The following is a 13249-nucleotide window of genomic DNA, read 5'->3' as shown; positions in this document are numbered from 1 at the left end:
TAATATATTTTGTTAACTGCCTAATTGAAGATATTTTAAAATTTTGATTACAACTCATGTTGACTTAAAAAAAGTACAATGATATGTCTAACTTTGAGGGAAAGATATGGATGAAAGCAAGAAAAAACAACAAACTTTGTACTTTTGATGGTTTCATTCAATTTATTCATGCGTAAACAATTTAATGTTAAGGGAATAATGTTAAAAAAACTAAAAAATAGTTTATAAACAGATAAATCAAGGAAACCACACTTTATCAAACAAAAATGGTAGCAATTAAATATTGTACAACATATTATTATGTTTTTATAAATAACATGCAACATCTTGTAAAAACCAACAATAAGTAATATTGGTTGATTTGTAACTAAATATTAATATTTTTTTGAAGCAGTACTTTTCTTGAATCTCTTAAATGCTGATGTAAGTATGAAAACTATTTTATTGTTTTAATAATGAAAAAAATGAAAAGACAACAAGAGCCATGAAAATTCATATATTTTTTCATTTTTCAGGAAAATCGACATACAAAATTGATATACATGTTAAATGTCTGATTGGAGATGTTTTAAAAATTTGACTACAACTCATGCTAACTTTAAAAAATATGTAGTGATAGGTCTAACTTTGAGGAACATTGTACTTTTCATGGTGCATTCAATTTATTAATGTGTAATCAATTCAATTATCAGGAAAACAAGTTCAAAAGAATTAAAAATAACCCATGAATAAATAAATTAAGAAAACAACACTCTATCAATCAAAATTGCAGTAGTTAAATATTGTCCAACATATTATTCTATTTTTATAAATAACATGCAACATTATAACAACTATTACTGTCTTGTTTGATTTCTAATTCAACTTACAACTGTTAAATGTGCAGATGTTGTGTATGCACAAACTTAAACCATATTGACATTAGTTCTTTTTCTAGCCATCCTCCTTGAAAAGTCAGTTTTATTTTTGCAAATTGAGTTTAGTATTATTTATATGATTAATAGTTATCGACATAATTTAATATTCTTAATAACAATGCATATTTCAGAACACATAAGTGACGATGCAAGTTGGTCTAAAATGTTATTCATTTTGGATTGAAAAAAAACAAAACATAAAATGAGGAAGACACCGTGAAACATTGAAAATCATAGTAAAATACATAATTAAAAAAGAATAGGAAAACAGAGAATTAACAAAAAAAACATAAAAGGTCCCGTTTGGTACACCGTAATTAATGTTGTAATGGAATGCCCATTACAATGGAGGCTCATTATCATGTTTGGATTAATCATATTGCTTCCCCAGGCTCATTGTCTTGTGCAGAGATGTGAGCTCTGCAAGGAAGACGGAGAAACGCTTGGCCATCTTTTTGTAAAGTGCATGATTGCCAAAGAGCTTTGGAGACTGATTTTTGAAATATATGATGTGCATATTATTTACCCTGATGACTTCGAAGCCTTCTTTAATGCAATCAGAGGGATTCGTGTAAGGAAAAGAATGAGAAACCGATGGTGGTACTCAGTGGTGACTTGCTGCTGGTATATCTGGTTCATACGGAACAAAGCTATCTTCGATAGCGAACTCCCTTCAATCCAAAAAATGAAAAATGACTTGCTGCACTTTGTGGCTGAATTTGACAGATTTACTGCAGAGCGTGATCGACCGCCTCCCGAGCCGGAATACTTAATCGTGAGATGGGTGGCGCCTCCGAGCGGATGGATCAAAGTGAATACTGACGGGGCAGCGGACAGCTCTGGCAACGCTGGGGCGGGAGGAGTCTTTCGGAATTACAGAGGCTTTGCCGTGGGAAGTTTCGCTTTTCCCATTCATGACTCACAGGCACATGTGGCTGAGATGAAGGCTATTATTCATGCAGTGCAGATGGCGTGGGAAAGAGACTGGGGAAGCCTTTGGATTGAGTCGGATTCTAGCTATGCTGTGCAACTCCTAAAAAATAGAGTGAAAGCGGTTCCTTGGAAAATAAAAAAAGAGTGGTTGGACTGCCTCGACAGGCTCAACGGTATGACCTGGACAGCCACTCATATTTATCGTGAGGGTAACCAGGCAGCTGATCGGCTAGCTAGCTATGGGCAAGCAACAACCGACATCTGTTGGTGGAACTCTGCCCCGCACTTCTGTCAGGCCTTCTTGTTTGAGGATCTTTGCAACGTTGCTCATGTTCGTTATTTGTAATTCTTTGTTTCCTTTCTTTTTTCCTTCTGTATTCCTCGTGTACTCTCTATTCTTTTTATTTTATTTAATAATATTCGGGTTGTCGGCTAAGTCGGGGGTGCCAACCTAGTTGGGCTGCCCGGACCGCCTTCGCGTCCCAAAGTTCATTCAAAAAAAATATTACTTTTATTGTAATGGAATCACAAATACATAATTCAATTTTTCTTTACAAATTGATGTAATGACCATTACATCAAATTTATTTAGTTATTTAGGGTCCGAGTGAGCACTACTGAAAATAAAGAATAGGGACGAATCCCCATTACGACTAACTCTTATATTTTTATTATTAATATTTATTATGCACAATTCTTATTAAATGGTAAAACAAAAAACTAGAAAAACATGCAAAATGGAAAAAAACATGAAAATTGAAAACACACGAAAAAATGAAAAACCCGAAAAACGGAAAAAACGCAAAAAACACGAATAACGATAAAATACAAAACAATAGAGCTTGCAATTCATATTTTTCGTGTTTTTCTCATTTTTCACGTTTTTATGGTTTTTGTTGATTTTCATTGTGCAAATAAAATTTTATAATTATATTTAACTAAACAAATATAAGTATTGTAATGGTAATTACATTTCATAATTTTTTTTTAATTTATCAACCAAGCGTGATAATGGAATTACTAGTCCATTCCATTACATTACAAGTTTGATTACATTACAACTTTGGTTACATTACATTACGTCATACCAAACGAACCCAAAGAGAATATACATTGAATTACTACAGTGTGCTCTTAAAGTAAAAGAAAATGAATAGCTTATGAAACAACAACTTACTCTGCTTGTGATGCTTCTAAAATGGAAAATGTGAATAAGAAATAACACACTAACAAAATTTGAAAGAACGAAGAAAGCGAGAGAGATGAGCAACTTAAAATAAACTACTTTTTCACCTCTATTGTACGTAAAAATGATTCGAAGTTTGAAGAAAAAGAAAATACTTACTTCGAATTCTGCTAAATAAAAAAATTAAATTGTTTTGAGTAAAAGCAAAAATAAGTAAAACTATGAAGAAAAGAAATAAGCAAGAGGATGGAAAGTTCATATGAAACTACATTTTCTTCTTTATTGAATCATCAAAACGGTTACTAGTTACTCAAAAAAGAAAAACACAAGAAAAAATTCAAAAAAGAAAAAAAAAGGCATGCAGAAGAAGCACGAGCCAGAAGAGAGAGAGAGAGAATGAGTAGTGAGACCCAAGACCGGTCCTAATATTTTATGCGCCTAAGTGAAATAAGAGATAATAGACCATTAATAAAAAAAATACACTTAAAAGTTTAAAATAGAAATTTGGTTTTATTTTAAGTTTAAAATATCATATTATTTGGTTTTCTTTTAGACCTGAATGAGTATAATAACTATATTTATAATGAAAAAAATTACTATAAAAAATTTGGATCGTTTTTGATCTTGGGCTCTAAGCGGCCGCATTCATGGCCTATGTCCTGGGCCAGCCTAGGTGAGACCGTTGATACAATTTGAATTTCCAAATTAAAAAATAATAATTAATAATTTAAAAATCTTAAAAAAAAAAGTTAATTGATATAGGATAAAAGTAAAACTAAAAGATAAAAGTTTGATAAATAAAAAAACCCAGATAAAAATAATGTAACGGTAAAATAAAGGGTAAATTACATAATAGTTAGGATGGACAAATTATTTATAACTGTCTCAAACTTTTAAATAAATTTATTTAAATGTCAACTTTAGTCTACAACTGATTAACTGAAATTCTGACAAAAATAAAAATAAAATTATAATATTATGATATTTTAAAATTTAAAACCATGTAATAATAAAATACATAAAAATGATTTTCATAATTATAATTATAAATAAAAATAAAAATATGATTTTTGATATAATTTCCTCCCAAATAAACCTTTATAGAGTATACGTGGGTTGGTGCAGGGATCGATCCAAATGAAAAAGGAAAATGGGCCGGTTCATATACCAACATGGTCGGAGCTGCTCCGGCCCAATTTAATTTCCGAGTTCCAACATTGGTTTCTCCAAATTCAGCACTCGACCTTCAAAAACCTTTTTCAAATCCCCCCCCTTTTTTTTAACACTGGCAGGATCTGAATTCCATCAAAAATTCAAAAACCATTTATCCGCCACAACGGCGACGCCGTCGCTTCCCGTCAACAACCAAATGTGGTGTCGGAGGTAAGATTAATGCTGAAACAATTTCTGCTGGCATCGCGAATGGATATTAGGGCTCAAGCTACGGCGGAATAAATCGAAACACTTCCGATTCGGTTGTTAGGTTATGGAGATTCCAAGGTTCCGGCGGCCATCGGCGTTTCTCAATTATTCATGGAGGGGGGAAATAATTTTTTAATTAAATAGCATATACTTACATATCACGTGACCTGCACGTGGATTTTAACACGTGTCTAATTTTAACCTTTTCTTTTTTTCCCTCTTCCGTCTTCCCTCTTCCCGCTACAACAATTTTCTCAGTTTAAAATTGCCCTCCATTTTTCACTTACTTTGGAAAGAGACCAAAACGGCGGGGAGAAAGAGGAACCAATCACAATCGGAGAGTTAGAGAGAAGCATGGTGAGTAATGCTAACTCCTTTGCCAAGACGATATGCTCTATTTGCTATGAAGATCTTAAGCCCATTGTCGAAGATCTCCAAGCCATCTCTATTTGCGGTCATGTCTTCCACGAGCTCTGGTACTTGAATATGTGTTTTCGGATTTTTTTTTTTGACGAGATTTATGTGTTTAGGTTATTGAATTGGTTTGTGATTAAAACTATAGCCTGCAGCAATGGTTCGAGTATTGTAAGAATTCAAGGAAGTGTAGTTGTCCAGTTTGCAAGCAGAACTGCTCCGGGAGCAATGTTGCTCGGCTTTATTTTCAATCCCTAGGGGATCAAAATGAATCATTTGTGTCAAAGAAACGGTTTGACGGTGATGAAGATCCGGAGGTGTTGCGAGGAGAAGTGATCAGGTTGGAGCTGAAGGCGTCTGGTCTGGCTTCAAATGTGGAGCTTCAAGCGAAGGAAATCAATCAGCTTAATGAGGAGGTAATTTTCAAATTTTGGTAGATGAGGTATCAAAGGACAGGAAAAGGAATTGTATTTGATGTGAATTTTAGATTATTTTGACGATTTGTTATATGGCAAGACCTAACATACATACTTGAAGTGTATTCTGTGACTCACATAACTACTCAATCAACGAATTTGCTTTTTTCTTTCAACCGTTTAATAGTAAGCTGTGTTTCAGACTTCTCTTTGCTATACCTGCTCTGGCTGACTGATGTTTACATTATCAATCAATTAGTTACTAACATGGCTTTTCTGTGGTAAGTGAAACGAAGCTTGCACCGCCTTTTTGTCCTGGAGGAGGAAACTTCAGAAAAATTAGAACTTCAAAATAAATACATTACTTCTAAGTTCTAACTATTTCCCAATATGTTTACAAAAGAAACAAATGAAAACATACATGCTAACAAAGATTGTTGTAATTTCCTTTTTAATACTTATTTATTAACTTATAAATAACACTAAAGATAATGATGAATTTACCAGTTCTCATCTCATGAGCAAAAATGTATGCTTTATGTCAATAATTACCAAGTGCATAAAAGATGATATGTTTGTCTTTTTCAGTTATATACCTGCAGGGATGAGTTGAAAAAAGAAGTCATATTGAAGAATGCTGTGATTGGACAAAAATCCTGCATTCAGCAGCTGCTGCATTCCAAATCTGAGGTTTATAATTGGCTTCCTAGTTATTGATGTCAGTTGTTGCATTTTCGTTCAGTAAAGTCATTAATTGATTCAAAGAAACTTAGTTAAATTTCTTGAATTGCAGGAGCTTGATTCTCTGAAACTGGAGTGCTTAGGGCTGAAAGAAAGAAATATGGCTTTGGCCAAAGAGCTTGCAGCACTGAAACTGTAAGTGAACTTTGTGTTTTCTTCATCAAATCTTTATTTTGAAATCTGGTTGCTAATGTGGTCATGCGCTTCATAATTCAGGGTATCAGATCTGAACCTGGGAGAAGATGAAATTTTAAAGCTTGCATCCTTTGGTAATGAAGACAGTTATAAAGATACCATAAATATTCTACGGAAATCCTTGGTTGTTCGAAATAAGTAAGTAATTGATTGGCCAGCTTATAGTTGCATGCATGGAAAGAGGAAATTATTTTGAGTTTTGGCCTTAATATGATTTTATTGGTTTTATTGATATTTGCCAAAATGAGGGCGAACCTTGGCACAACGGTAAATGTTGCTGTCATGTGACCGAGAGTTCACGGGTTCGAGTCTTAAGAGCGGCCTCTTGCCAAAAAAATTGGCAGGGAAAGGCTTGCCCCGGATACACCCTTGTGGTGGGACCCCTCCCCAGACCCTCGCTTAGCGGGGACACTTAGGGCACCGGGCCGCCCTTTATTGATATTTGCCAAAATGGTTAAATATTTAAGTTTATTCATTTTAACCAATCAGTTGGCAGTGAACCCAGTTTACTGTATAAATTTAAAATCGATAGATAAATCGTCTCTATAGTTTCGTTTACAGGACAATAGTCTCCACTGGAATGAAACAAGTCTTCTGTTATCCTTTTAAGTGATTTATTCATTGATGTATTTCTTATTTAACAGCATTTTAACCTGCAATAATTCATAGTCGTGCAATTCCTTTCATAGGAGTTACAAAGAATTAATGGCGAAGTGCAATGAACTTGGAAGGGGAGATGCACGTTCTTGTAGAAAGCTTGAGAAGGCCAAAGGAAAGATAATTAAATTAAAGGTAAATACATGAGAACTTTGCTTGAGAATCTCCAGACTCTCATTTGAAGAATGACTCTGGTTTCTTCTTTATGGCACAAGTTGCAAATAACGTGGCTCACATGATGATCTGTTTTGTGGTTATCACCAGTCAAGGATCCAAGAACTTGAGATGATTGTTGAAGTAAAAGATAATGAAGCCTTGAGGGCTTTAACATCCTCGAAGAAGATTTATGGAGAAGAGTTTGCTAGAAATGGTGCTAATGTCAATCCAAATTCTCTTTTCACTAGTCATCTTCCATCAGAAGGTCAAAAGGGAAAACATGCTAATTCCACAACTACATTGGATGAAATTGGAAGCCTGAAGAGTGATCAACGAAATTTCAATATTATTAATATGAGTGCCAATTCCACCAAAGAAAGGACAAGTTGTGTGGCTTCTGATAAGGAAGGAAGTGCGTGCTTTGAAATGGACGATTCTGCTTCAGAACATCCTGTGGTGCATGTGCTTTCAGATACTGATTCAAAAGATACAACCAGTGAGAAGGTGAAGCCTACTCTTGGAAAGTCTGAAATGTTCGATGATATTAACAGCAGAACCATTGATAATCAAAGCAGAATTTTTGACATAAGAACTTGTACGAGTAATAGTGAGAAAGGCAATATTTTGGCTACTTCTGTCGCCAAGGAAGGTCCTGTGGTTAGTGGCGATGTCAAACATATTCAGCCTATGCTTAATATTAGAAAAGAATCTCCATCCTCAGTTCCAATTTCCAAACCAGGTAGTTTACTGTTTGTTCTATTGGAGTGCCTATCTAGTGTTTTTAAATGGGTTATTCTCTCTGTCAATTTTCATATTTGATTATTGAGCAGTTATTTTTTCCTCAGGTACTTTTATTTAAAGAAAGACTAGCTTCTAACATCATTATCCTGAACTGAATATCTGCAGGGGATATATGTTTTTCTGGTAGTGTGCTGGGTCCTGATGGAACCAACCGATATTTGGGGAAATGGTGCAAACGTGGCCAAAGTAAGGGATCAATGGTCCCAGAAGGTACAAGTGCAAGTAGTGGTACTCTAATTGCAGTTGGATCTGATGGGAGAGGTGGTAGGGTTAAAGTTCTCAGGTCCCTGAACCAATCCTTGGTGGGTTTCCAAAATTATCTCTTCGTCCAACATATTTGGTCTAATTATCTTTTTTCCCCTAGTTGCAACTTGCAGCTCATTTTTCTGATGATGCATTTAGTTGCTAGTCTTTTAGGTCATTTACAATTGGTAGGGTTGAGCCGAATCTTGGATATCCTTAAACTAGATTAAATGATCAAATATTTGGATAAATAAATTCATAATTGGATTGAACCATTGATTTTTTCTGTAGGATCGAATTGAATTGTGCTCTTGACTTTGACTAGTTACAATTGTAGAGATTTCCCTTTAGTTTAGGGTTGAGCACGGCCTTGATATTCTTGAATGGTATCGAATGCTCAAATAAAAAGATTCACAATTAGATTAATGTTTAGAACCAAACTTATATCGTTGACTTTCATTAGCTATTACATTTCCAAAGATTTTCAAATTCCCAAATCTAGCGAACTGATCTCACTCCTAACTATTGGTATTCAGCTGACCTTTACATTTTCCTTTGGGTGATATTTTTTTTATTACATTGTTTATGGAGCATTATTGAGCTTTGAGTCTGTTTGCCAAAACAAGAAGTTCGATCTGTTGTTTTGTGATGATCTGCGCAAGTAATTTCAGCTGGATTTTCGTTTTCATGCATTATTTCCCATAGTTCCTCATTATGTTGGGGATGGGTGTCAAAATGGGTTGTATCGTGATTGTGTTATATAATATGTATGGTCTACATGATTATACTTGTTTTACGTATCGTGTCAAGTGAGTTGTCTTTATAAATTATGTGGTGTGTCAAAAATTGACGAGATCTTCGTCTATTCAGCAGGATAGCAAAGAAAATTGCACAGCTGCAAAAAGGTCCAAGTATGGAAGCAAACCAAGCAATATGCAATCTAACGGTTCTTTGCAAATAGAACACTTTTTTGGGAGAGCCACTAATTAGTCAAGAAGCGATTTATGTTGTTTTACTTGTGGTTTCTTACTGCAGAGAAGAAAGTCACTTGGGTGATGGTTGTACATTTTGAAGAAAAACAAATGAAAGAAGTAAATGATCCTTTTTCTTCTTTATATATATACTTTGTTTCTTACCCACAGGTGTCCTAGCTTTTCATACATTTAATCAGATGGATTAACAGTTGATACTTTTCACTGTTGTCCTAAAAATGTGAAAATAACAAGTGCATTAGGTACAAATAATGAAGTGATCAGATATGGGTATACACTTTGTTTGGGAGTTTCGAGATTAAAAAAGGTAAGAGTTAAAAGAGGTAATGAAAAGGGAAGGGAAGTGATGGAAAGAAAAGTTAAAAATTAACCTTGTTTGGTAATTTATATAGAACGTAAATGAGGTTAAATGTTTAAGAGTTTAAATATGGAGGGAAAATAAAGTTAAATTTACTCTGCTGAGACAATTTTTTAAAGAACTTTACGTTACTTCCATTATTCTAATTTGGAGGTTAGAGTTTGGAGATTAAAGGGAGTAAATATTTAATTTCCATTAACCTTCATTTACCCTAAAAAAACAACTCTCAACTTGATATTTAACCTTCTATTACTCCTATTTTTACTTCCATTAAATGGAAGTAAAAATAGGAGTAATGGCAGGTTAAATATCAAGTTAATCTTGTTTGAGAGTTGTTTTTTTTAAAGTAAATAAAGGTTAATGGAAGTTAAATATTTACTCCCTTTAATCTCCAAACTCTAACCTCCAAATTGAGGGTTAATGAGAGTAATGTAAATTTTTTTTAAAATTTGTTGTTTCTGTAGAGTAAATTTGGCTTTCATTCCCCTCCATATTTAAACTCCCAAACGAAGTTAAAAATCTAATCTCGTTTACATTTTATAAACTTTTAAACTTTCCTTTCCATCACTTCACTTTCATTTCCATTCCCTAATTTAATTCTCGCCTCCATTAATCTTCAAACTCCCAAACAAAGATTTAACCTCTTCCCAAACAAGGGCTGAAATGACAGTAATCTGAAGATTAAATGGTAAAATTACAAACTTTATTAGTATTGTTAAAGGGAACAATCTTGTTGTACAGAAGGAACAAGTGTTTGTAGGTGTTTTTTTTTTCTTTGCAAAAATAACGTTAAAGCATAGGCTAAGTGTCTCTTCTAATATTTTGTTGGTTCTTGCATCAATACTTCCTAAATAAACATTGTGCTTCTTTGAACTTGTTTTCTCAATCCTAAATAGCTAGCAGTAAAAACTAAAAGGCTTGTGAACTTTGTTTCAAAAAATGATTGGTTCCCAGAATTTATAGTCGCGGTTTCGTATGTTATAATGCAATGTAATGCAATTAAAATTATAATATAATTAAAGATGTAATGTAATAGAATGTAACAGTGATTCCATTATCATATTTGATTGATAAATTTTAAAATAATTGATGATTGTAATTATGTTTGTTTTTTTTTAAATATAGTTATAAAATTTTATTTACAATTCAAATCAGCGAAAAATGTAAAATAATGAAAAAGGTGAAAATGTTAAAAAATCCAATAAAACTATAAAAAATTGAATAACAAATGTTATTAATATATATATCAAGCTAGTGAATATATGTTTTTTATTCTGAGCTTTTTATAGCTATAAGTTTTTATTATTATTTAAAAAGAGCTATGAACTTAACAATAACTAATTTTTCATTTACTTAACAGAAAAAGTCCAAATTAACCGTTAATCATGTATTTTTAACTATAAAAAATATAATTAATCTAGCTGTATGCTTACATAAAAAGATATTCGAAGAATAATCGTTTTCCTGCTTTTTTTGTTTCACATTTTTTGTTTTTGGCTTTATTATTTTTTTTTTTGTATTTTTCATGTTTTTCACATTTTTCTAGTTTCACATTTTTTCGTTTTTTGTGTTTTTCTGATTTTTTTTTTCATGTTTTTCACGTTTTTCTCATTTTTTGTTTTACCGTTTAATAAAAATTGTGGATAATAATAATTGATAATAAAAATACAGGGCTAGTTGTAATGGAGATTCATCCCTACTTTATTATTACATAAATTTGTAAAGAAAATTTGAGTGAAGTATTTATAATTCCATTACAACAAAAACAATATGACTAATTTAAATATGGATCGTAATGAACATTCCATTACAACGCTCAATTCAGCATACCAAACGGGCCATAAAGTGTCTTATTAGACCATTGAATTTACTTTAAAATAATTTATTGGTCATTTGAATTTGTTTAGAACTACCTATTGCCCTTTTAAACTTGCTTACAATAATATTGTCACCCTAAATTTGCTTAACACTATTCATTGCCAATCTGAATTTATTTAGGGCTATCTATATTAACCCTTTACATTGATCTATTGACAATTTGAATTTACTTAAAGTGACATTTTAATGTCTAAATCCTATTTCGCGGTGTCACATGAACTTAGAGGGTTATCATGTCATACACAAGTTTAGGATCTCTATCAGACACGCGGTGCCAATAATACCTCTCGCTTAGTTTCCACCATCTTTCTCTTACAGCAACAGAACAAGCCTATATATTTTAATCTAATTTTTTCTTAGTGGTTATTAAATTTAAATAACAGTTAAATACATAAGACGATTATTTTTTGTAAGAAAATTATATCAAATGAAATATAACAACTTGATTAAAATATATTTTATTTACTTTAAATAATATATATTAAATATTTGAATAATTAAAATTTTAAAATAAATAAAAAATTAGGTTGTTTTTTAAATTGCAAAATTAGCTATTTTATTTGATCCCATTTGATAAGAATAGTTATTCCTTGAAGATATTTATTCTATTCTATGATATGAACTGAACTAAATAGTAGGCCAAAAGTATTTTTTATTTTGGTTATTCTATTTGATCCAATTTCATTAACTAATTTTTTATATTTATTCTATTCAATTCAATGCGCAACGGTAAACGTTGTTGTCGTGTGATCAAGAGGTCACGGGTTCGAGTTTTAGGAGCGGCCTCTTGCCAAATAAATTGGCAGGGGAAGGCTTGCCCCCAGTACATCCTTGTGGTGGGACCTCTCCCCGGACCCTCGCTGAGCGGGGACGCGTAGTGCGACCGGGCCGCCCTTTTTTTTTATTCTATTCTATTCAATTCAATGCTAGTTGTTAGGATGTTAAGTTTGTTTTTGAAGTGTTGTAATAGCCACGAAACTGTTGCTCTATAGTATATAATATAACTAGTGTAGAACATGTGAGAAATTTATCCATAAGAAATATTAAAAACAAATGCTCAAAGGAATTGTAGTAAGGACATTTCTTCTACAGGACCATAGTTACCTGTGTGGTTGCCATAAACTGCACAAAGGTTTGTTATGTTGTAGAATTTTCCAACAGGACAGCAATGTATGTTTTGACCGTCTTTTCATACGAAAAATGAAGCTTATACAGTTTTACATAGAATGGATACAAGTAATACTATTTTATAAAAACAAAAATAATACTTTGTTTGTTGGTAGTGGTCAAGGTAATATTTAAGAATGTCCTGGACTGGAATGAAAAATCAAATGACATGTGTTTTTGAAACTTAAGGTAATGGAGTTGTTGAGGCTTCAATGGTTTCAGCCTGCTGGTTTGCTGACAACCATTAACTAATTAATTACTCAAAATGTTGAATTTCCTGACTCTTATCAGGGGAACATAACCAGAAACCAACCTCTTTTTCTTTTTTAACCATAAAACTCAATCAAAGGATTATTAATAATAATAATTGATGCAAGAAATATTAAGGGACCCTAGAAATGTCTAACATCTGATCTGAATGCCGAAGTTGCCAACCAATGATGCAGTGCAGACATGCTAAAACGAAAGAACCATCCATGACGTTTCTTTTAATGGCTGCATGGCCCTAAACTATTCCACTACATTTCTAGATGCTCAATTTGATTTAAAACGTGCCAATAATATGCACAACTTTTGAAATAGCTATGAAAAAAGGTTACTTTTCCACCCTAATTAAATACTTCTATTCTATCGAGTGAAATTGTAATAACAACTACAAAAATCAAAAGCAAAGGGATACTAAATTACATTATCATTCAAAAATTTGACTAGTAACAAAAATTATTATATAAATTCAATTAAAATTAAAATATGCACTATACTATCTAAAAATG

At 32.6% G+C, this 13249-nt stretch overlaps 1 protein-coding gene across 2 annotated transcripts; it reads left to right on the top strand.

Moving 5' to 3' along the window:
• Nucleotides 1-4249: 4249 nt before the first annotated feature.
• LOC136217100 (uncharacterized) lies at nt 4250-9216 on the top strand. Of its 2 annotated transcripts, none has more exons than XM_066003684.1 (9): nt 4250-4934; nt 5021-5288; nt 5877-5978; nt 6082-6164; nt 6246-6362; nt 6914-7016; nt 7146-7776; nt 7944-8140; nt 8955-9216. In XM_066003684.1, exons 1-9 carry the CDS (start codon nt 4813-4815, stop codon nt 9069-9071), a joined length of 1740 nt encoding a protein of 579 aa, XP_065859756.1. In that variant the 5' UTR covers nt 4250-4812; the 3' UTR covers nt 9072-9216. The 2 variants fall into 2 exon arrangements, with proteins under 2 accessions (XP_065859756.1, XP_065859755.1); XM_066003683.1 differs by having other exon boundaries at nt 8952-9216.
• The last annotated feature ends 4033 nt before the right edge of the window (nt 9217-13249 follow it).

This window comes from Euphorbia lathyris, chromosome 2, assembly GCF_963576675.1.
Source record: "Euphorbia lathyris chromosome 2, ddEupLath1.1, whole genome shotgun sequence".
NCBI lineage: Eukaryota > Viridiplantae > Streptophyta > Magnoliopsida > Malpighiales > Euphorbiaceae > Euphorbia > Euphorbia lathyris.
Note: the sequence above shows the minus strand (reverse complement) of the source record. Positions and strands in the feature narration are given on the sequence as shown.

Excerpts from the sequence above, each read along its gene's own strand:
- LOC136217100 (XM_066003683.1), top strand. The coding sequence starts at position 4,813 with ATGGTGAGTAATGCTAACTCCTTTGCCAAGACGATATGCTCTATTTGC. Across the intron at positions 5,289-5,876 it reads TCAATCAGCTTAATGAGGAG|TTATATACCTGCAGGGATGA; the intron begins GTAATTTTCAAA and ends TGTCTTTTTCAG. Across the intron at positions 5,979-6,081 it reads TGCTGCATTCCAAATCTGAG|GAGCTTGATTCTCTGAAACT; the intron begins GTTTATAATTGG and ends CTTGAATTGCAG.